Below are 24,969 nucleotides of genomic sequence, written 5' to 3' on the forward strand. Positions count from 1 at the left end.
ATTGGAACCAACGCTACTGGTCCCGAGCTAATGGATTAAATGTGGAACTGTGCCAAGAGTTGTGCGTCTGTTGCAAGCTTTCACCTCACCAACTTACACCTCACAAACCTAAGAAGTCACTATATAACGCATAGTTACATTCCTGAATTTCCTCACAGAGAGGTTTATTGACATAATGAAGACAAAAAGGTTTTAATAATAGCTACATGTTTGTGATAGGAGCCCCACCAGCCGGTAAAAGTCTAAATTGTAATGCTCAATTGTTTCAGTCTTCTATGTTGAGAAGAACTGGTATTCACAAACCAACTGATTGTGCAGATTCCTAATTTCCATTAATTTAACTAAAAGTGTTCATTTGTCTACAGTGTAGAAAAAAACTAACATTTTAGTGGCCAACATTTAAAAGAAAATTATAATTATCTCAGAAGTCACTATTCCCCAGAAAGAACACTTTGTTAAAGCACTAATGGCAGAAACATCAGCTATGCTAATAGAAAAAAAGGCTTTATTAGGCAATATCAAGATGTTTTATTCAAATAGCTTAGGTTGGGTAATAAGTGTTTTAATTCTGAAAGATTAACTTCTACTCCAGTCTACAAGGGCCCTGCTTTTTGTGAGCTTACAATCTAGTCAGTGGTAAAGGGGGGGGAGTGAAACGATAGGTGAGGACTGCTTGGACGGGGATGAGTTCATAGGGTCTTTATGATCTGTTGATCGTTCAGACTACTTGATTAGGAGATGGCTTGGAGTGTAAGGATGAAAGGTTACTACTTTGTCTTTCTGGTGTCCTATTTCATGTGTCCATTTGCACTACTGCAAAGTCTTCATAGACTTTATTTGTAGGTAAAACTCTATTGATTGATCTATTCGCTATGTTCAATAAATTCCCAATAGATGGCACTTGTAAGTGTTCCTGGCCAGGAACACGTTTCTACAGACAGATATAATATTTGATGATGGATTAAATGCTAGTGATAAATCTAACACAGCAATCCTCCTATAGACTACCATAAGAAATACTTAAAAACAGTGATTCATTTCATCTCAGATAACATGTCCGAGACAATATAGCTCTAATTTTTTTCCATTTTTTCCATCGCCTTCGATGCTGCTTGATGGCTTGTGACAGATTTATCTCAGGCCTACAATAATACGTTTAAGCCAAATGCATTTGGCTTTCTTTATCGTTCTCTTATTTTGTCCTTCGTACAACAGTTTACTATTGCCGGTTGGTTCTGTTCTATCATTAGTTGTTCTGTGTGATAATGCACAAGGGAAGATGTTTACGAGTTCACTTGTGGAGACATTCTTTCCAATCAGTGTGGTACAGGGCAGAGAAATAAAAGACTATTTCACTGTAATGATGCACCCAGACTTCCCTCAAGTCAGGTGGTTACTCGCAGTTAATGATCTGTGACATGCCACACAAGAAGTCCTAAAAAGACTTATTATCCACTGCATGTGCAACAATATTTGCTTTATGGATGGCTAAATGAATGAAGACATTCAACGTAACTGTAAAAAAAAGAGTAAAAAATCAAAAGAAAACTTACAAGTAACATGTTTTCTCTGAGTAAAAAGGCTGTGAACATTTTCCATTAATACTTAACCTTTTGCTGGAGTAGCTCAACCACATGTAATGGTTATATTCAGGAAGCTCAAATGTTACCCATAGTTAATTTTTTATTCACTGCTATAAACAGAAATTTTAATACTTTTAAACATATAAAATTGCCAAAGTAAAAATGATTAATCGTCAGAATGTAATATGGTACGAAATATATATTTTTTTTAACTTGTACTTTCTACATTATGTTTATTAATATTATAAGCCAACAGATGAGGCTGAAACACAAAGCGGAAACAGATACGGATCACTATAATTAAATGGAAGTTGAACTTCAATCTCCACTGCGTTAAAACACGAATGCGGCCAATAAAACGGGATTGTCAACTGAGCCACAAGTGAGTTAAATATATGCGTCATGATACCTCGCGTAGACGATCCAGACATTCACACATTTTCTGTTTATAATTTTCTATCGTTTACCAGACTCCACTTTTGTCCACCATATGTCCACTGTAGATTAACTATTCCCCTGGGTGCAGTTAGTGCTTTCCATTTGTTGTAAGAAGATCTGAGTATGAAGGACACAGCCAGAAACAACATTTCTACCTAAACTAAAAACAGAAGCACATTCAAGGAAAAAAAAAAAAATAGAAAAAATAACTATGCAGAATCTTTTTATTAGACATATGTCCACATTACTAAATAAACCGAAAGCTAAATTCACGGCCCCAGCCAGAATATTTGTTTTAGACAGTGGAATGTTTTTAACACCCTATTGTTTCCCCTAGTCTCGGAAAACATCTAGAAATGGGCGATTTGTGCAGAATTTTAACTGAAGAAAAAATAAATATTTTTTGCAAATTAAATCAACCAAATAATTTATGCAAGGATCGCCAAGATTGAGACTTTATGTGGTAATGCTTTATAATATAACTGTTACTATGTTATGTATTCATATACGGTGTGTTTTCAACATAAATTGTAAAATTTCCTTTACTTAATTTTTCGCACAGGTGTCCTTCTAGGTGAGTTCAAAGGACGGAGTTGGCCACCATTAACCTTCAGCTACTGGCCCACACAGCAACATAATAAGGTGCATCCAGCTGTAGTAAAGGTCCTAAAAGAGCGAACTTCTGAAAGGATCTCAGGGTGCATCAGAACCTACTTAACTTCACTTGCATTCTTTGCATTTGGGAGTGAAGTGTTTGGTTGAGGTGGATACCTTTTGTCGGTACCACACCTTTTACTGGCCCTATATGAAATATTTGTGAAGGTACAAACTTCTGGAATATCAGAGGTGTTTTCTTCAGATGAAGAAAGAATCAGGGAGAATGTGTGGATACTAAAATAGTCAAACTATACTAGCAACAGCCATTTGCCAATTCAGCCTAAGCTACAAAGGCTAGCCAAACTATATATATATATATATGTACATTTAGGTTGATAATCAGGCTGCAGTGAATTTATCTAAACACGGGTAAATTAATCCAGAAAAACCATATGTTGAATATTGTGTTTTGTTAAAAAATGGTTTATGCACACCAAACAGAATGTTTAATGCATGTAAATATTACTTGCCCAAAATGAATTTGTACCTTCCTATATTTATTCCCATAATTCTAGTGCCTGACTACTTTCTAGCAATTTATCTGTCACTACCACCAGGAAGAAGGTATTTTCTAAAAATCCAGTATTAAATTATATTATTTTTAATTATTGGCACCCTTTTAGTCAATACTTTGTGCTACCTGCCTTTGCTACTCTCTCACTCTTAATGTTTCCTGCATCTTCTCTCTTCTATCTTTAATCCTTTAATCAACAATCCTTAATCTTGGCGGACATCCTTTTTCCTGATTGGGGGATCGGGGTAGACGTCACCACAGCTCCGCCATTTTGGCAGTAGTTGCTGGGTTTTGTCGGGGGAGATGCAGAGGATGAAAGAAGATACCAGATTAAGGATTTAAGATAGTATAAAGAAGAGAGCAGAGAAAGGAGAACATAGAAGATTTTAAAAAAAGATACTGAAGTGGTCGTCGGAAGTGGTCGTCAGAGAAGGTAGGGAATCATTTATCACAAATAAAAAATCCCCCCGAATTTTCAGCGGAACTGAATGGACAGGGAACACAAGTTGTTGCCCAGAAACTAATGGGCAAAAAACGACCTGAAAACTTGTCTAAATGGTTTTTGACCATCGTCAGGCAGTCAGGTGTTCATTTAATATCTGTTGATATTTCGTCCATGATGTCATATAGCCTAACAAAATGTCCAGGTCCTCTGGCATAAATTACTTTTCCACTTGTGTGCACAAAATCCAACTATGGTGCTTACTGCCAAAACACTATTTTGGTTTCATCTGACCATAGAACCCGATCCCATTTCAGGTTCCAGTAGTGTCCGGCAAACTGAAGACACTTGGAGACTGACCCCAAGACGCAACCAACTGAAATTCTAAAGCTGTGATCATTGGAGATTTTTTGGCCACTCAAACTACTCTTCACAATGCCTTGAGAGAATATAGACACACGTACTTTTCCATGTTGCTTCATAACATTTTCAGTTGACTGGAACTTTTTAATTGTTGGCCTGGTGGTGGAAATGGGTATTGTTAATGCTGTTGCTATTTTCTTTGTCACTTCCCATTTCCCATAGCCACTGGGCTTGGGGTGAATTTGCTAGGACATCCATTCCTGGAAAGATTGGCAATCTTGTCTTGAATGTTTTTCACTTTGGAGTAAGCTCATTGTAGAATGATAGACTTTAAATTGTTTGGAAATGGCCTTGTAACCCTTCCCTGATTGATGGGCAGCAACAATTACTTCTCTAAGATCATTGCTGGAGGCTTTCCTCCTCGGCATTGTGTTAAGACACACCTGAATGCTCCAAACAAGCAAATTGCTAACGTAATGGTTAGCAAATTGCTTTTATAGAGGTGGTCACACTTGCTGGTGATCTATTAATCAAGGGTATTTGATTATCAGCAGCTGTCTGCTACTTAGCTTCTTAATTACTATGGAAGCGGTAAGGGTGTACTTAGCTTTTCACACATGGCTTCTCTATTTTGGCTTTATTTTTCTTGAATAAATCATGACAGGGTGTAATTATATATATATATATATATATACACACACACAATGATAAAACACATTAACATACTACCATACTCACTTAACACACTTTGTGACATGCTTGTTTACCTATACACTAACATACATAGTACTATATTTACTTACACATGCACTAACAAACGTACACCCACACTAACACACAGTAACATAGTAACATAGTAACATAGTAACATAGTTCATAAGGTTGAAAAAAGACCAAAGTCCATCAAGTTCAACCTATATACATATTGTGTCCCTACCGTGTTGATCCAGAGGAAGGCAAAAAACCCTTATGAAGCAGATGCCAATTGCCCCATACCAGGGGGAAAATTCCTTCCCGACTCCAAATATGGCAATCAGAATAAATCCCTGGATCAACGTTCTGTCCCTATTAATCTACTATCCATAACTTGTAATATTATTGCTTTCAAGAAACACGTCCAGGCTCCTTTTAAACTCTTTTATTGAGTTTACCATTACCACTTCCTCTGGCAGAGAGTTCCATAGTCTCACCGCTCTTACTGTAAAGAACCCCCGTCTGTGCTGGTGTAGAAACCTTCTTTCCTCCAGCCGTAGAGGATGTCCCCTTGTTATAGATACCGTCCTGGGTATAAATAGGTCCTGGGAGTGATCTCTGTACTGCCCCCTTATATATTTATACATAGTTATTAAGTCCCCCCTAAGCCGTCTTTTTTCCAAACTAAATAACCCTAATTCTGATAATCTTTCTGGGTACTGCAGTCCTTCCATTCCCCTTATTACTCTGGTTGCCCGTCTTTGAACCCTCTCCAGCTCCACTATATCTTTCTTGTACACTGGTGCCCAGTACTGTACACAGTATTCCATGTGTGGTCTGACTAGTGACTTGTACAATGGTAGAATTATTTCCTTGTCGTGGGCATCCATGCCCCTTTTGATGCACCCCATGATTTTATTTGCCTTAGCAGCAGCTGCCCGACACTGGTCGCTACAGGTAAATTTACTGTTAACCAAGACTCCTAAGTCCTTTTCCATCTCAGTCGTCCCCAGTGTTTTCCCATTTAATACATATTCCCAGCCTGGATTTTTCTTCCCCATGTGCATAACCTTACATTTATCTGTGTTGAACCTCATCTGCCACATCCCAGCCCAAGCCTCCAACCTATGCAGATCCATTTGTAATCGTGCACTGTCCTCTATTGTGTTAACCACGCTACAGAGCTTAGTATCGTCTGCAAAGATTGATACTTTACTATACAATCCCTCTACAAGGTCATTAATAAATATATTAAAAAGAATAGGACCCAAAACTGACCCCTGTGGTACCCCACTAGTAACAGTCACCCACTCAGAGTATGTACCATTAATAACCACCCTCTGTTTCCTATCACTGAGCCAGTTACTTACCCACATACACACATTCTCCCCCAGCCCAAGCATTCTCATTTTATGTACCAGCCTTTTATGTGGCACCGTATCAAATGCTTTGGAAAAATCAAGATATACGACATCCAGCGATTCTCCCCGATCCAGTCTAGAACTCACCTCCTCATAAAAGCTGATCAGGTTAGTTTGACAGGACCGATCCCTTGTAAACCCATGCTGATATGGAGTCATACATTTATTTTCATTGAGATACTCCAAAATAGCATCTCTTAGGAAACCCTCAAACAGTTTACATACAACAGAAGTTAAACTAACAGGCCTATAATTCCCCGGGTGTCACGGTCTGCCCAGGCTGCGGAGCTGCATATCTGTCCTGCTGTAGTTTCTCTGCTTTGCTTTGATCCATTCCTGGATTTCCTTTTGCTTTGTTCTATTTTCCATTCCTTGCTTCTGCTCCGGCTCTTTGCTTTAGCTCTGCTTCCTTTATTAGGTGTGCCCCACCTGTGTGTTCTGTTTGTCTCAGTCTGCAGTCTTCAGTCTAAGGTATGTCTCAGTGCTGTGTGTGGTTTGTTTTGTATCTTTGTCAGCAGGGATAGCGTTAGGACCCACCGTCATTGGAGTACTTTGGCGTAGTGGTGGGCTAAGCATACTATGGCCATATCATGTGACTGAATCTCCAATAGTTATCTTGTAGTCCTAGGCTAGTTTCTGTATTCATGTTTGTCTGCCTCTTATGTACCTTTGCCCTTCTTCCTTGAATCATCTGAGGATTCCGGTTCCTCTCTCCTCTCCCCATGTCCCTGTTAATATGCCCTATCCTTGCTTATAGGAGAAGCGTCCGAGGGTTCCGGCTCCTCACTCCTTCCCCTGTGTTCCTTGCCTTCTTCCCTGTCCTTTGTTGTGCCCTGTAACATGTATGTCTTGTCTGGTTATGTTTATTCCTTGTCTTGTGCCTGTTTATACTTTACGCTATTCATGTCATGTTTCTAGCCACTTCTCGTGTATATCTCATATCATGTTTCTTGCCTGGTCTCCCTTTCCCTTGCTTGTTTTGTGTCTGCTACATTAACCCTTTGCTTAGCCTTCATTCTCCCAGCCTGCAGCATCCTGCTCGTGATTCAGTGATATGCTTCATGCCTGCTCCAGGGTGCCTGCAGGATTCGTTTTGTTCTGGACTTCATCTGCTGCAATATCAGGGCGCTGGTGTTTGGCTGCACTACGCTAGGTGCTCAACTCCTGGATGAGTGTGGTCACCCTGCAACCAGGCCCTGTCCCAGACTCCGCTACTGCATTGAGACTCCTGCAAACAACCATCGGGCGCGCTGGGTCCTTCCAGCCATCAGCTTGGACCCAGTCCGTGACACATGGCCGCAGGTAAAAGGCCAGGAGTTCGCGGAGTGGAGTTTGCAGCGTCAGCCCTTCCAGTGGGCCTCCGTATCCGTCTGCCCTTCCAGTGGGCCTCCGTACCTGTCTGCAGCATTCCAGCCCGGCCAGAGGGCTATCCAATCGTATGCACCCCATCAAAAGGGGTTTCCTATCGTACACCCCACCAAACGGGGTTTTCTGTCGTATACACCCCATCAAACGGGGTTTTTTGTCGTGTACACCCCATCAAAAGGGGTTTCCTCCTAAGCTCGCTCCTTCCGGTGGGCTTCCTGACTTGTGAGCCCTTTCCGTAGGGCTTCCTACCGAGCCTGCCCTTTCCGTAGGGTTTCCTGATGTGTGAGCCCTTTCCATAGGGCTTCCTACCGAGCGTGCCCTTTCCGTAGGGTTTCCTGATGTGTGAGCCCTTTCCGTAGGGCTTCCTACCGAGCGTGCCCTTTCCAGAGGGCTTCCTACCAAGCTTGCCCTTTCCAGAGGGCTTCCTACCGAGCGTGCCCTTTCCAGAGGGTTTCCTGCCAAGCTTGCCCCTTCCGGTGGGCTTCCTGTCATGTTCCGGAGTTGCGGCCAGCGACCCACTATGGACTCCCAGTATGAGTGCCTGCATCCGGGCTACCTTGGTCGAGTATTCTCCAAGTGGGCAACCTGCCGTGTACCCTGAAAGAGGGTTTCCGGAGTTGCGGCCAACGACCCACTATGGACTCCCAGTATGAGTGCCTGCATCCGGGCTACCCTGGTCGAGTATTCTCCAAGTGGGCAACCCGCCGTGTACCCTGAAAGAGGGTTTCCTGAGTTGCGGCCAACGACCCACTATGGACTCCCAGTATGAGTGCCTGCATCCGGGCTACCCTGGTCGAGTATTCTCCAAGTGGGCAACCTGCCGTGTGCCCTGCAAGTGGGCAACCTGTTGTCTGAACCTGAACCCGTGCCTGTGCCTGAACCGTGCCTGTGCTTGAACCTGTACCAGTTGTGTCTGCCTTGTCAAGTGGCTTATCTACCTTGCTTTCGTCTGGACCTAAATGTCAGCTAGAGACAACTTCCTCAATCCTGTACAGTCATTCTGATTCCTGTTTTTGGAGGAGATTTGTCTACTAGCGGCAGTGCTGGTCATCGAAGGACTCCTACGTTTTTTCGGACTCTGTATGCTGGTTCCTGGGTTGACTTGTTTCCTCCATTCTCCCGTCAGGGAGCGGGCCTTCCTTCTATTGCTGTTTCTGTTCGCGTCCGGAGGCCGCTCTTTTCGGAGGGGGATACTGTCACGGTCTGCCCAGGCTGCGGAGCTGCATATCTGTCCTGCTGTAGTTTCTCTGCTTTGCTTTGATCCATTCCTGGATTTCCTTTTGCTTTGTTCTATTTTCCATTCCTTGCTTCTGCTCCGGCTCTTTGCTTTAGCTCTGCTTCCTTTATTAGGTGTGCCCCACCTGTGTGTTCTGTTTGTCTCAGTCTGCAGTCTTCAGTCTAAGGTATGTCTCAGTGCTGTGTGTGGTTTGTTTTGTATCTTTGTCAGCAGGGATAGCGTTAGGACCCACCGTCATTGGAGTACTTTGGCGTAGTGGTGGGCTAAGCATACTATGGCCATATCATGTGACTGAATCTCCAATAGTTATCTTGTAGTCCTAGGCTAGTTTCTGTATTCATGTTTGTCTGCCTCTTATGTACCTTTGCCCTTCTTCCTTGAATCATCTGAGGATTCCGGTTCCTCTCTCCTCTCCCCATGTCCCTGTTAATATGCCCTATCCTTGCTTATAGGAGAAGCGTCCGAGGGTTCCGGCTCCTCACTCCTTCCCCTGTGTTCCTTGCCTTCTTCCCTGTCCTTTGTTGTGCCCTGTAACATGTATGTCTTGTCTGGTTATGTTTATTCCTTGTCTTGTGCCTGTTTATACTTTACGCTATTCATGTCATGTTTCTAGCCACTTCTCGTGTATATCTCATATCATGTTTCTTGCCTGGTCTCCCTTTCCCTTGCTTGTTTTGTGTCTGCTACATTAACCCTTTGCTTAGCCTTCATTCTCCCAGCCTGCAGCATCCTGCTCGTGATTCAGTGATATGCTTCATGCCTGCTCCAGGGTGCCTGCAGGATTCGTTTTGTTCTGGACTTCATCTGCTGCAATATCAGGGCGCTGGTGTTTGGCTGCACTACGCTAGGTGCTCAACTCCTGGATGAGTGTGGTCACCCTGCAACCAGGCCCTGTCCCAGACTCCGCTACTGCATTGAGACTCCTGCAAACAACCATCGGGCGCGCTGGGTCCTTCCAGCCATCAGCTTGGACCCAGTCCGTGACACCGGGTCACTTTTTGTCCCCTTTTTGAATATTGGCACAACATTTGCAATGCGCCAGTCCTGGGGAACAGACCCGGTCACTATAGAGTCCTTGAATATTAGAAATAGGGGTCTGTCTATTACATTACTTAACTCCCTTAGAACGCGGGGGTGAATGCCATCTGGACCTGGTGACCTTAGTCACACACTAACACACACCTTTGTTGGCTCAGGACAGATATTCTGCTTCCCGCTCCCCATCCGTCTTCACATGCTTTTAAACGGATTAGCTAACACAACACGGCAATATAACACAGGAGTAATGGTTGCTGATAAAAGCACTTTGTGCGCCTATGAAGATATTCCATTAAAAATCAGCTGTTTCAAAATAGTCATTTGAAGCATTGATAATGTCTACACTGTATTTCTGATCCATTTGGTGTTATTTTAATGGGCAGAATTTATTTTAAAAACAAGGACATTTCTAAGTGACCCCAAACTGATATGTTTTTTGAAGGATGTTCACTGGGTATGCTCTGAATTCTTGCTTTGTTTTGTATTGTATTCTCTAATATTATTATTTATTGTTCTAATATGTATTAGATTGTGTGATTACTCGCCATGTAGTGGTTATGACTTGTCTAAATGTTAAAGACCTCAATCATGACTAGAGCTGCAACTAACGATTATTTCCATAATTGATTAGTTGCCCGATTATTTTTTCGATTAATCGATTAATCGGATGAAAAAAATAATTTAACAAACAGGATGTTAAAAACAAACAGCAGAATAAAAAGAACTAATAAAAGCATTTCTTGCTTTTATCCCCCCCCAGTTATGCACATTATATATGCACATATGCCTTATATACCTTATACCCCAGACATGACACTGTGCTCCCTGATATGCCTTATACCCCAGTATGTCTTATACTCCAGATATGCCACTTCGTCCTTTCCCAGATATGCCTCATACCTCCAGATATGCCACTCCGTCTTCCCCAGATATGCCTTATACCCCAGTATGCCTTATGCCCCTGATATGCCTTATACCCCCCAGATATCCCATAGTGCCCTCATAAAGTCATACTCGTTCATAGCACACTGACACAATACTTTTATAAATAAATACAGGGTTAATCTTAACTACCCCCAGGATTCAGATTCCCCTTAGTTTAGCCCCTTTTACCTCTAACTGCACCTTAAGTTAACTTTATTAAATTAACCCTAAAGACCCCATCAACCATAGCTGCCCCTAAATTAACCCTAAAGACCCATCAACCATAGCTGCCCCTAAATTAACCCTTAACACCCCATTAACCATAACTGCCCCTAAATAAATCCTTAAGACCCCATCAACCATAGCTGCCCCTAAATTAACCCTAAAGACCCATCAACCATAGCTGCCCCTAAATTAACCCTTAACACCCCATTGACCATAACTGCCCCTAAATTAATCCTAAAGACCCCATCAACCATAACCTTAAGGTAACTATTAAATTAACCCTAAACCAGGGCTTGACAAATTTGTTGTGAATCTAGGCGCCAGCTAAAAAAGTTAGGAGCCAGGATTTTTTTTTAAACTAACAGTTGGTTAGGAGTGATCTGATCATCATCAGCCCACTTACTAAACTCACAGCATTTGACCTGGAAGCACCCTGGACTTTCAGGTCAGTGCTGTTTTTTTTGTTTTTTTTTTTTTTAAATAATTTTTTTTTGATATATATATTTTTTTAACACTTTCAATGCTGATGTTCCATTGGAGCACAGCATTGATTGATATTTAGTCCCCACAAGCTTGTGGGGACAAATGTTAACCCCTGCAATGCCACAAATGTGTTATAAACAATTGTGGAATTGAAGGGGTTAACGCTGCACTGTCGCTCTCATGGAGCGATCAGGCAGCAGGGGGGTGTTGGGGCTGGTCTCCACACTCATGTGGAGACCAAAGAACCCTCTCCCCCTGTCACTGAAGCTGCCTCTGGCAGCTGGGAAGCAATTGCTGGTCTATAGACCAGCCATTGCAGGGGGGAGTCTCTGATGACTGCTGTAGGCTTCCATGCCTACAGGAGTCATCAAAGGGCTTGTGGGGGCTCGTTTTTGCTGTTGCTGGTCTGCCTGGGCTTCCAGGCAGACCACCAGCAGCAGAGCCCCTTGAAAAACGGGAATTAACCCCTAAATGCCGCGATCGCGGCATTGAAGGGGTTAACGCTGCCCTGTCGCTCTCATGGAGCGATCAGGCAGCAGGGGGATGTTGTGTCAGGTCCCCACACTTGTGTGGGGACCCAATCAACACTGAACCCCCTTTCCTGAAGCTGCCTGTGGCAGCTGAAAACGCTATTGCAGGTTTCTCTGCAATCGCGGTTTCAGCCTACAGGATCACTCCGTGGGAGTGATCACAGGCTCGGGGGCGGGCTCGGAGTGGCTGTGCTGTCTGCCCAGACTCCTGGGCAGACAGCAACAGCAGCGCCCCCGCGTGGTGACACGGGGGCATTTTTTTGTGAATGTAAGAGGCTGACAAACTCCTAGGCGCCAGGACAAAATTCTGAGTCGCCATGGCGACCTGGCGCCTGGGATTTGTCGAGCCCTGCCCTAAACCACCCCTAAATTAACCCCCACCTCCCCAAATATTAATTTTATACTCACAGTTAGATGAGTGTCTGAGCCATGTGGACGCTATAGGAAATGGGCGGGGCCAATCTTGAGTGTGACTGCAGGGAGGGACTGGTAAGTAGTAACTGCTGCTGTGAGTCACACTGAATGAAACGGATTATAAAATGAGGGGTATTTTCAGAGCATTTACTCAAATTTGTTGGCGACGATTTTCATTTTCGATTATTATCGATATTATCGAGTAGTTGTTGCAGCCCTAATAATGACCAGCCCATCCATAAGGTCAAATCATTCCGTTAGAGAAGTGTAAATATGACACATTGTTACAGCACCAAGAACGCTTGGGTGATGCCTGCTTGGAACATTTGTAACATCCGGTTTCAACTGCTTACATTCCTTTCCTTGCATTATTTGTCTTGAGGAACAGTTGCCATTACAGCCAATGGAACAATTCTGATGATTTCAACATAGTCCCCAATAAATGCCATTTATACGTAATAATTTAAGCCTCATTTAAAACCAAATAAGTGAAAAGATTAATGATGCTAAGACCAAAACATATCGCTTGCTTTTGTGTCGTCTCTGATCCTGCTGCATACTGTTGATGGTATAATAATGTTTTTCCAATAAAGCACAGATTCCTTTATCGGTTCTATAGGACTCAATACATAAATGCTGCTCCCTTTTCTCCAGTTACGCTGTGAGCCTAAATCAGGTAAAGGGTGGTCTAAAGTGGGCCCAGTCAGGTTTACAGAAGAAGACAATAAGGTTCCGGTTTCTGAAACACTGAAAGTTTTTACTGCATGCTTAACTATAATATAAAGTGGTAGAAACCACAGACCAATTGATAGAGAATTTACTGTGTATGAGAAAAAGACAATATATTTTTGTTCCTGCATGATTTAGACCAAGAAAATGCAGACATAGCTTAATGTATATTTTAAAAGTATAAACAAAAGAGTATAACAAAAGAACGATATAAATATATATATATAAAATAAAGACTATCCATAAGCTGCTGTACCACAAGCAGTTAAATTGTTGTATAATATTTCTAAAAATGTATTCAATACAGGGACCTATTCTTAAATATCGTTCAGCAACAAAAATTTTTTTTTTTTTTGAGGAGTGTTGTAAGCATAATTTATCATGCCTGAAAGCTGAAAACACAAGTTAAAAAGTACATTAAGATGTAACCTTTAAACTTCGCTGGGTAACAGCCCATCACATTTTACAGAGAGATAGCCACAATGGAACAATTAATCACGGCTAAAGCTACATACAGTCAACATTCTTAATTAGGGTTGAGGCACTCTCATCCTTGGCCCTATCTGTCAAGAAGACTGTTTAAAAATCTAAGTTATTAGTCCGTATTAGGGAACAGATCTGGTTAATATCTGTATGATGAAATCATTCATCCATCTATGGTACTCTGGTGCCTGATAATTCCTGCCCTTACTAGCGGCTGTAGATAACCAGTGCCCCTGAGACTATCAAAGGGGCTATAAATCACGAGAAGTGCAGTTCTTATACATCCTGGGTTAATATCTGTTTATAATACCTCTACTCCGAATGTATGTTTGACACTTAAGGAGTCATCTTAGAGAGTGAACAGGCAGAATGCAAAAAGAAGATTAAGCAATAAACATTTTTCAAACATGTGATGTGTTAAAAGCAATTCTCAGGAAGCTCCAGGGTTTATCTCGTATTAAAATGTAAAACGGCAGTCTTTCTATACACGGAACCGTTCTCTAGTAAATATAGACAAAACAAATGGCGACAAATATTCAGACTTCGAAAATGATTTCCTTAACACCGTTAACATCGTTTTTTTATGGGCGAGAAAACGAGACCTCCCAGTGGGAAAGGTATTCAGAAATATTGTTGTACAGGTTATAATTTGTAAAATACAAAACCCCAATTACAGAGAGGCAAAAGCACAAAAAAATAAACAAACATCAACAAACAATAGCTGACCACGCTAGCGGCAATGAGCTTCTGCCATAGCAACAATGTGCACTAATTTCAATTATAAGAGGGGAAGAGCCTTCTCATGTCTCAGACTTTAACAGAGAACTGTCATATTTAAGATAAAACCACAACTGATATAAAAGACCTTAAATCGCATCTGTCATCGATTGCTTTTTTTATTTGCTTTTATTGTTTCATTTTAGCCAGGGGTGGGGAAAGGGGCAAATACATATAGGGTCATTCTGCATTTGCAATAGGGACACCATAAAAACATAAAGGAACGTTCGGTGTGCATTAAAGTATCCCTTGAAATTTTTTCTGATATAATCCAGCTCTTCCATCCACTGGAGGGATAGCCAAGTATTTAAAGCATGTTTTCCTTTATGTCCCATAACCCCTTCGTGAAGATTGCTTAGGAATCCTATTGTCAAACCAAGTAACATTTCCAGTCTCTACCATATTTGTTTCATCAAACTGCACATGTGCTAGTTGCTCTATAACTAAAAAGTTATCATTTTTATGTAAAAAAAAATATGTTGGCACGCTGTATATAGATTTAGGAACGAGGGGAACAGTAAGATAATCTATAACGTGAGGACATGTGGCGTTACAGTTTATTTTGTATATGTGTTACACAATGTATGCAATATTAATAACTAAATAAGAATAACTTACTTTTATTGCCTACTAGGGCTACGAATGGTTGCGTTTCAGATTCTTCATTAACTTTTTTTACCATGGAAAACCAGTCTTCTAAATTCTCAAAACTCTGGTAATTTGTGATGTCATACACCAACAGGACTCCCTGAGAAAATAATACAAAAAACCCCAACAGCTTACTTTGCATATGTTAATAATCGCCATAAACCTGATATTGTACCCGATGACAAACATTTACACATCATTTAAACAATGGGAATGTTTAGATGCTATGACAAATACTAATTCTGTGCAAGCATTTCGGGGATTAGTTAAGGTTATCTGAAGCTTAACCGATGATAACTATTTCAACAAAGATGGAGTTACAGCCATTTTTAAACAATTTATCCTCCTGATTGGGGTCCTGAGATATGTGAGGATGGGACGGAAGTGTTCAATCTAGTTTAAAACCTAGAGTGCCCGCTATATAGAAGATAATGTAAGTGGCTAACCGGGCTACAATCCTACCATGTGGCAGCACTCCGTACCTCGCAAGTGATAGTTTTCGGCAATGGTTAAAAAATCTCTGCAATATGATGTTTAATGTCACCTGCTGTGTGAGCAACAGGCCCAGTGACCGAACTGAGCACCGAGCAGTATGTATGCGGAGTAGACTATATTTTACAGATGTCAGGAAGCTTTGCATCTATAGAGACCAATGTAAAAGAGCACAAAATCAGCTTTAACGTTTTAGGGCCCAAGGCTGCTTGGCTCCTGGGATCAGTCCAACATCAGTACATGTTTTATATTGTAAAGAGCCGTCAACTCCAAAGATTGTAAAACAGTCTAGAGCTTATGGCGTTTCTTAATCTTAGAGAAGAGCAGGTGCTAACGTCGCAATATCGGTCCAGACTGTCATATTAGCGTAATATGTAAAAGGTCCCCCCACGCTCTACATTATTTATGAGACTTGTGTGCTGCCATCATATGATACCTGCCTGATAGACAGCGCCTACTTAACATAAACAACCAAAACAGAACAACATTTAGGATACATTATACACATTAGATGGACAGACAGATAGAAAGTTTCCTAGTATACATTGACTTGATCATGTTAAAATTGGTTATTTTAATAATAAATGATCATCTTATTAAAAGAGGGAAAGATTTATATCCCCCAGCCTAAAATACAATGCTGTATATAATGCACTGTAAGTTAGACTTGACAAAAACTGGTTGTTTTCCAATTTGTTCCAAGAAACTTCCTTTATATGCAAACCTAAGGGCTGCTATTGTTGCCAGTCGTGTGAAATTTTGGGTGACTTTCTCTGCTCGGACACCGCACGGAGTTGATACTTTATGGCAATGCTAATGAAGACTGTTCCTCCTTAGACTTTCATGAGTCTGAGCGTATGGCTGGGTTATTAAGACTGAGCCATTCTATTCTGTACCAAAGCAGTATGATAAGGAGTCTGGGTAGACTAGACTAAGCTGGAACACATATACACGACTACTATGCAGATGCCTGAAAACAGTATGCAAAAAAACTAGTTTTAAAAAGCATAAAGCAGCATGATTTTTATGAGAAATATTTTTAATCTGATACTAATAAAAACGTATTGGTGGGAGTTCTATTATAGTAAAATCTGGATAAATCTCTCTCTACCTTTTTTTTAACCATTGCTACAGCATCCTAATGGTTTATTATTAAACTGGAGGGTGTAGGATCACTGTTAATTTCCTCTTGTACTTATTTCACTCCCTTGCTTTCTCTCCAGGGGACACATACTCTGAAAATTGTACCTGCGGTGTTGGTTTCCCCCAAAATCCTCTACTAATTACTGCGATTTTCACATCTGACCCAAGCCACAATGCCTGGAAATGAGAAGTCGTCTCTTCCAGGCAGCTGGGGATCTACAAACGAGGCCGTTCTCGGCGCTGAACTGGCAAGTCAGGTCAAGACAGCTTTACTGCATGTCTACATAAATCCAAATTATATTAATATTAAACCTTATTGCTCCTCAAATCTCCAGTCTCACTTAGCTACATATATTGGATTTGCAATAAAGTAAAAGCACTCAGGCATGTAACATTCTGACTGGCGACTTAATGTTTGCTTTACAACTTTATGAGGGATTCTGTTAGAAGTTATATATATATGTATAATTATTACACCTTAAAAGTAAAGAAAAAAAAGATGATTGAGCAATTAATATCTCTGTTGTGGCCAAAATAGTTAATGTCAATCATCCTATCTCTGGATCACAAATCTTGGCTGGAAGCGTCAAGAAAATCTACAGAAATAAATAGAAAAATGAATAATTATATATATATATATATATATATATATATATATATATATATATATATATATATATACACACACACACACACATACATTTACATACACACACACACACACACACACACATATCCTTATTTTATTTTTGATGCCTGATTTTCTATTACCATTAGATCAGTTTTTTAGTGCATTGTATAAAAACCCACTGAAAATAACTTTGAACCAAAGGCAGGTTAAGCGTAGGAAAAGCATTGCGTTGGGCTGGAAGGGGCACTCTAGGGCTGGCTCATGGAAAAATCAGTAAGATTAATAAGGACAGATATAAAATGAAGTCTACGCTGTTTTTGCACATACAACCCAAAAATTATTGGAACTAAAATTTAAAAATGGGCAATAACTCACACTTTTCATAAAGCCAACCTCTTCAACACAGTCATACCCGATAAGCTTGTATTTTTATGTTTTTTGGGGAAAAATGCTCCCTTACACCCAGTCATGTTTTATTTTCTATTTATTTTTATCACTGGTAGGGATAATTTGATATTTTTAATGAGGACTATTTTTGCCTTTTGTATAGATGTTATTAGAAAGCACTACAATGCGGCACCCTTGTAACTAGAGGGTAACCATGATAATGAGACACCACTTTTTTTGTTTGTTTTACATGTTCTCATTCTGTTCTCCCAGTGCGCTGATCACACATCTGTCACAAAGCAGCTCTATTTCACTAAAAGGTATTTTCTCTCAGTGGCACAGGTTTTGTCTGAACTTTTTAAAGGGACCAGCTTGGTTGTAAGACCATTAAACAAACTTGCGCGATATACACATGAAATGGCTTTGTAATTGATCTGTAAGCACTATTACATAGTATTTAGTGTACTGGACAAATTAGTATTTTGGAACTTTAACAGATCTACTACAAAAGTAAGAATGGATTTTATTAATGCCTCTGAAGTTCCAGGTTTTTTTTTTTTTTTTCACAATTTAGTTTCTAGTGATGCAATCATGTCATAATTTCTCTGATTATTGCATAACCGATCTTGAGTTAGAAATATTATACAATGACATAAAAAGGAAAGGTGGTTTCAATTCCACATTAAAATTAATGAACACAATGATAATACAATACCTGCGTTCCATAAATATATTTATCCAGCATCTTGCCTCCTATCGTCTGTCCTCCAATATCCCAGACTTGGAGAGTAACGTTTATGCTTCCTATATAAAAAGATAAAAAACAAAACAAAAATAAGGTAAAAAAAATGAATGCACGAAGATGGCAAATAAATCTTCAATCGACAATGTTCTAATCCATGCCGTTACAGACCCTTTACTTGTATATGTAAGCATTTGGCAGTATTTTGAGCTACTGTTCCATATTATTATTATTTATTGTTTCCGTAGCCATTTTCACATATGAATCTATCATCCACATCTCACACAGTGAAGATATATTTTTTTAAAACATATTGCTCAAAATTTAACGTCTCAATATGTATTACATGAATGTATTTGTGAAAACTTATGAAACAGCTTAGATTTTCCAACATCTTGCTCCAGGTAACCTGGGACAAGAGAGCCTTTAATGCCAAACCAAACACCGCCAAATTATATGTAGCAGGTAATGACTTTGATACACATTTTCCTATGATGTAGAAGTAATATGTTCATCATATCTTGCAACTCTTTAGACTTTCCATTGTAAACCTGAGAAATGTGGTGCCTGCACAGCTTAGAACTTATACACCTTCTTTTTATTATTATTTATTGTTTTATATAGCGCCATCAAATGCCGTAGCGCTGTACAATGAGTAGACAGGACATAACAAGTCGTATGTAACATAATAATTTGACTTACAGAGACAACGGGTGAGGAGGACCCGGCTCAAACGAGTGATTTTCATTTAAACAGCAAAAAGGGAAGAGTGGGATATCCGGGGAGTCCTGCTGCTCTGTGCATAGTTATGCTAATCATTTCTAGACCAATATCTTACCGTTTCGATGTAACCAGAAATAAATGTATGCAGCTTACTGTACTTCAACTCATCATAGTTCACTTTCCAATTTTTAAAAAGCAGGAAAAAAATGAAAAGTTCAATATTAAAGAACGCACATCGTATTTAGATGGATCTTACGGGACAGTAAAATATTGCAAGGGAATATTTTGCAGTCCCTACTGGCAGATAAAAGGTTAACTGCGCTATAAAATGTATAACATTCCCCTGAAAGGTGGTCTACAATTAACATGTAATTACAGAAAGGTGCTTTTACAGCGCTGGAAAGCATATCTGGTTTGCATTTCAGTCTGTTTATACGCATATAGACGCAACACTTTTAAATTCTGCTGCGCCATGTGCATTCCAGGCCTTAAACTCATCCTGGAAAGCCAGAGTATGTACTAAAACTTCAGAAGGAACACAAATATAACTTACCGTAAAGGCAACATTTCCTTCGCGCGAAGACATATTCAAAGCAAATATGTGCAAATGTAAACGTTTACGAATGCGTATGGTACTGAACATGGCATAAAAATTATGAAGTCATGGCCGAGGTTGAAATGAATTTCATGAAGATTATTTGAATCATGGACACGTCAGAACCCAAATTGAAAATCCGCATTTAAGTTGCTACATGGAGGGATGAGAGGTATTCTTCGGGGGTTAAACCTATTCTGAAACCTTTGACAATATTAAGTCATAAAGTATCAATGGTCCTGCCATTATAGTATGGGGCTTTCAGAAATATGCACTTTTTATAATGAGTTTCTTCATCACAGCTCTTTCACCGTCATTTGACTAGGATATTTGTGTTTCTCCCATCGCTCCCTACTGAACCGCTTCCAATACAATTCTTCCCACAGCGCTGAACCACAACCACACAGAGCTCAGTGGTCAACTGGCTGCCCTCAGCCGAGTCAAAGGTTTACTGCTGGATACCAACACTCTTTGATCTCTTTGATGTTTTGATTCCTCTCGTCCTGCAGCTCTTCTGGCCTTCATCTTATCACACTATCTTAACTACCATCTTATCTTTCTAGTTATCCACTCAGTGTGCCACCCAAGAAGCACTTCAACTCTGCCACCATGTCTTCCACAAGGTCTGTTCACACACTATTTGTTACCCTTTTACAGGTTTATTCCTTCCTTGGCACTGCAGTTTGCTCTGAATTACTGCCGTTACTACATGCACCTTCCAGGATACAACCACCGTTTCCCGTTGTAATTGACTTATTTCACGTCATGTACGTGACTATATATTATTGTTGTGTAACTATGCAACTTGTAGGCTTCCCAGTCTTCAGGGTTTTTGTTTTGTGTTTTTATACATATTTCTATATTGTGATATTGAAAATGCTGTTTTATCTAGGAATTAAATGGACAGTCAAGCCATCATAATGCACTTTAAAAATGTATGTGTTTAATGTGGTCCATTTTGCAAAACGCATGGGGATTTCTACAAGAAATGTGTTTGGTCTAATATCTTCACGCACCCGATGTAATCACCTCCTGCATGCCAAGGTCCAGCAGAGCCAGGAGGTGAGCACTTCAGGGCCAGGGAGATATATTTAGACCCCGGTGCAAATGCGTAATGGCTCCCCATTGATTTTGATGAGAACACTTTCTTAAACAGCTAATCAACAGCAAGAACGTTTGGATTATTGAAGAAGAAAGGATTTTGCACCACGGCTGCAAATTCTGTCAGTAAAGTTTTTTATTTTTGTATGAATTAATTTTAAAGTACTCACAGACATCTTTAATATGCATTCCTCTACATGGGCATCAGGGACATTAGACTCTCCCTTTAATACAGTTATAATTCTAATGTTTTCCACAATTCTCCTCCTTTATTTCAAATTAATTTAATGATACAGTTGGTACAGATACCGTTTTTATTGGCCTACCTGCCCTGTAATGGGCATTTCTTTATTTTTGCTTAAAAGTGCTTTTCCATTGACACCTCTGTATAAATAAATAAAACATCTGATAGAAATGATCATTCCCCAAAGTGCTGAGATAATACCAAGGACAGTTTCATGCAATTCCTTTGTATAACTTCCCTGAGTTGTATGGGTACTATAAAAAATGTTTTATTAAAACTTTAACACAAGCCAAAAATAATGGCAAAAATGTATTTATACAGAGGTGGTCAATTTTACTGAGAATCTAATGTACTAAACCATTTGATGGCAGCAAGAAAACAGTACCTTATAGATAAATGAAACAGAATAGACACTGTGTTATTATTTGCCAAACAGACCCCCAAGGTATACTAATCTATCTTTAATACGGCTGATTCTAACCTAACGTAATTCAATTTCCATTTTCAGTCATTTGTCAGCGCATGTATCACTTGCAAACTTGGACCATAGAGCCATCTATCCTCGTGAGGTCACCCAATAATGTCTTGGTCTTCTGTCCAACCATCTTCTAAGACTCCACTTCCATTTGTAGCTATACCGTCTACCTGTATAAGAATCCATGTGGCTCGTATTTAAAGTAATTATACCTTAATCCAATAAAAATAAATGTACTGCAAAATGGCTTTACACGTAACTGTATATAATGATGCCATTACCATCCGTAACACCATTCAAAATAATCTCACAGCACATTAGCGGGAGTCAAATTGTGAAGTGAAAACCACTAATTGCTCAAAAGGCTATAATGATTATGAAACCTACAAAAAGGTATCTGTTCGCAAAAACAATCAAGCTCAAGGTGATAAATATTATAAAGGCTTTACTAGTAATAAAAAATATTTATTTAAGTGTACTTGATGTAGAAGGTGTTGGAAAATGTTATTCAGCAATATCAATACAATATACAGTCATCACAGACATGTATTTTCCTTACAATAGATTATATATATATATATATATATATATATATATATATATATATATATCTTAAGCAAATAATTGAAACTGCAGGCTCCTTCGTGCCTGTTAATGGGTACATGATACAAATGAATACTACTGATGTGCAGAAAGCGGTCGTGTTGGAGGTATGAAAAGAAATTCAATTCCTGCTTTCAGTATCCTGCTTTCCAACACCACCAGGGTTATTAAAACAAACTAAACGAACATATTCTAAAGTATGGGGGCACGAAACCATTGTATTGGAAGAAAAAAAAAAAAAAAAAAAAACACAATAAAGTGGAAGAACGCCCATGGTGAATTAAAGCAGTTAAGTTAATCACGATACTAATTAATAAAAGCCATGTAATAATGGTAATGTTGACAGTCGTGATTTTTTTCCCCAAATTGCATAATAATTGGTATCCTTTAACATACTCCCCATCTCTTGAAGCTTACGGGGGTTCTATGGTGATGTCAGCAGCACTCTGTTTACGTCTCTCCTAGGACTGGACCAACCCAGCGTCCTCCTGCACCATAACAAAACAAGGAGAAAACCAAACGATCACAAAAAGATACGCTACATAGCATGAGGGGGCTATCGGACTGAACATACACAAGAAGTACGGTAATATCCTGTTCTTTAAATGCACGTTTAACGACTTTAAATAATCCCTTCCTTCATTCAAATACTATGTTACTAGAACACGTTCATCCACATCTCCGATTCCTGTACAAGTCTCTGAACTGAAACATTCGGGGTTATTTTAGACGAGATGTGTGTGTATATGATAAACACACACGACGGTCCAAAAGTCTACCATCGCTGGTTTTATTTATGACAAACACCAAGACAAATCAATTTCACATCTTCATGGAACTGCCATTTCTATGAACGACACAACATTTGCTTACAAACGATCAAAACTGCTGTATGTGCTGTATAAATCGGCACCCAAACCAATCACACAAGCCACTGAATACATTTTAATCATCTCTTTTGATTGTAACGATGGACACATTAGGTAGTGTATATATATATATATATATATATGATACATGCACACACACTTATTATAAATAGATAATAGATATACAAATATCTACCAGAACTGTCAAATACTGAAACAAACAGCAATTGTTAAAAAAAAAATAATAAGGAAATTATGAAGGAAAAAAAACAGCAATTGAGAGCAGATTAAGTTTAGCTGTAAACTGTTCAGCAAACAACCTCATTTCAAAATGATTTTTCCAAATAACATTAAAAATAGAATTTCCAATGATTAATAACCCAGGGTAGCGAAAAATACGAGAACAAAACTGACGTTGTCAGGATGAACGGGGTGCTTTTGATTATTGGTATATTGCCACCCTGAATTTCTGTCAGTAAACTCATAAAATTATCCAAGGTTCTTCGGTTAACCTAAAATGTAAGTGCTGCACGGCCAAAATGTAAGTGAAAACACGCGCCAGCCCACTTCTAGCACTAAGGGCTTAAAATATCTTCGGCACAGTAGAAACCTTTTTGCTGGCTTATACCCACAAACTTCCTGGAGGTATTTTGTCTGCGAACCAAACAAATCTTTTTTTTTTCTGCCGTTGCTGGTTCAATGGTCCACCATAGCGAGCTATAAAATGTGCACAGTGAATGCATCTAGACTACACAGAGCACTGGCTTACAAGCGTTCCGGAATGGGCCAGTATTTGCGATGTAATGGTCTCAGAAAATATTTATGAGATTCGAGTTAAACGCCCATACACAATTAACGCTTTCACCGTTGAAGGGTATGTGACACGTTTGGCTGCAAGCGTTGTAGGACCCTCCTGTGCTAATGGTATGCAGACTACTACTACTATACGAGAATATAAATCCACCTCGTTCTCCATATATGTATTATTACAAGCAAATTATATATATATATATATATATATATATATATATATATATATATAAAATATATATTTACTATATATATATATATATATATATATATATATATATATAATATATTTACTATATATATACATATATATATATAATATATATTTACTATATATATATATATATATATACACATATATATAAAATATATACATATATATAAAATATATACATATATATACATACATACATACATACACACACACACACATGCAAATAAATGCATACACAACTATATGTGCATGCTTATATGTGTATATGATTTAGACACACATATTGTATATCTTTACTAGGGCTGCAACTAACGATTATTTTAATAATCGATTAGTTGGCCGATTATTTTTTCGATTAATCGATTAATCGGATAAAAAAAAAACAATATGCAAATTTTTCGTTTATTTAAAAGAATTTAATGAACTGGATGTTAAAAAACAACTTAAAATTTACATTAACATTCTTATTTTGTTATGATGTAATAAAAAACAATATTTTCAAAGTACAAGAACCCAAACACAATATTTATGAAACAAAATAACCCCAAACATTCTGAAAAGAGGTGGACTATTACTGTTCAAGAAACTTTGCCCCAGCACTTTGCACTTTGCACCCAGCACTTTGCACCCAGCACTTTGCACCCAGCACTTTGCACCCAGCCCTGGCACTTTGCACCCAGCACTTTGCACCCAGCACTTTGCCCCAGCCCTGGCACTTTGCATCCAGCACTTTGCACCCAGCATTCAGCACTTTGCACCAGCACTTTGCACTTTGCACCCAGCCCTGGCACTTTGCACCCAGCACTTTGCACCCAGCCCTGGCACTTTGCACCCAGCACTGGCACTTTGCACCCAGTACTTTGCACTGTGCCCCTGCACCCAGTCTCTAACTCTGCCCTGCACCCAGCCCTGCCCCCACATTCTGCCCTGCCCCCACACTCACACTCTGCCCTGCACCCACTCTGCCCTGCAC

The 24,969-nt window shown here is 39.5% G+C and overlaps 1 protein-coding gene across 2 annotated transcripts in view; it reads right to left on the reverse strand.

Annotated features, from left to right (window-relative positions):
- RAB28 (RAB28, member RAS oncogene family) overlaps nucleotides 1-24,969 on the reverse strand; it is a 57,691-nt gene that overhangs the window by 20,935 nt on the left and 11,787 nt on the right. For both annotated transcript variants that reach the window (XM_053458289.1, XM_053458290.1), the window contains exons 3-4: nucleotides 18,336-18,424; nucleotides 14,938-15,067 (exon numbers count right to left, since the gene is read on the reverse strand). In XM_053458289.1, the coding sequence (XP_053314264.1) occupies nucleotides 14,938-15,067; nucleotides 18,336-18,424 (219 nt within the window). The remainder of the gene's footprint in view (nucleotides 1-14,937; nucleotides 15,068-18,335; nucleotides 18,425-24,969) is intronic.

This window comes from Spea bombifrons, chromosome 1 (assembly GCF_027358695.1).
Source record: "Spea bombifrons isolate aSpeBom1 chromosome 1, aSpeBom1.2.pri, whole genome shotgun sequence".
NCBI lineage: Eukaryota > Metazoa > Chordata > Amphibia > Anura > Pelobatidae > Spea > Spea bombifrons.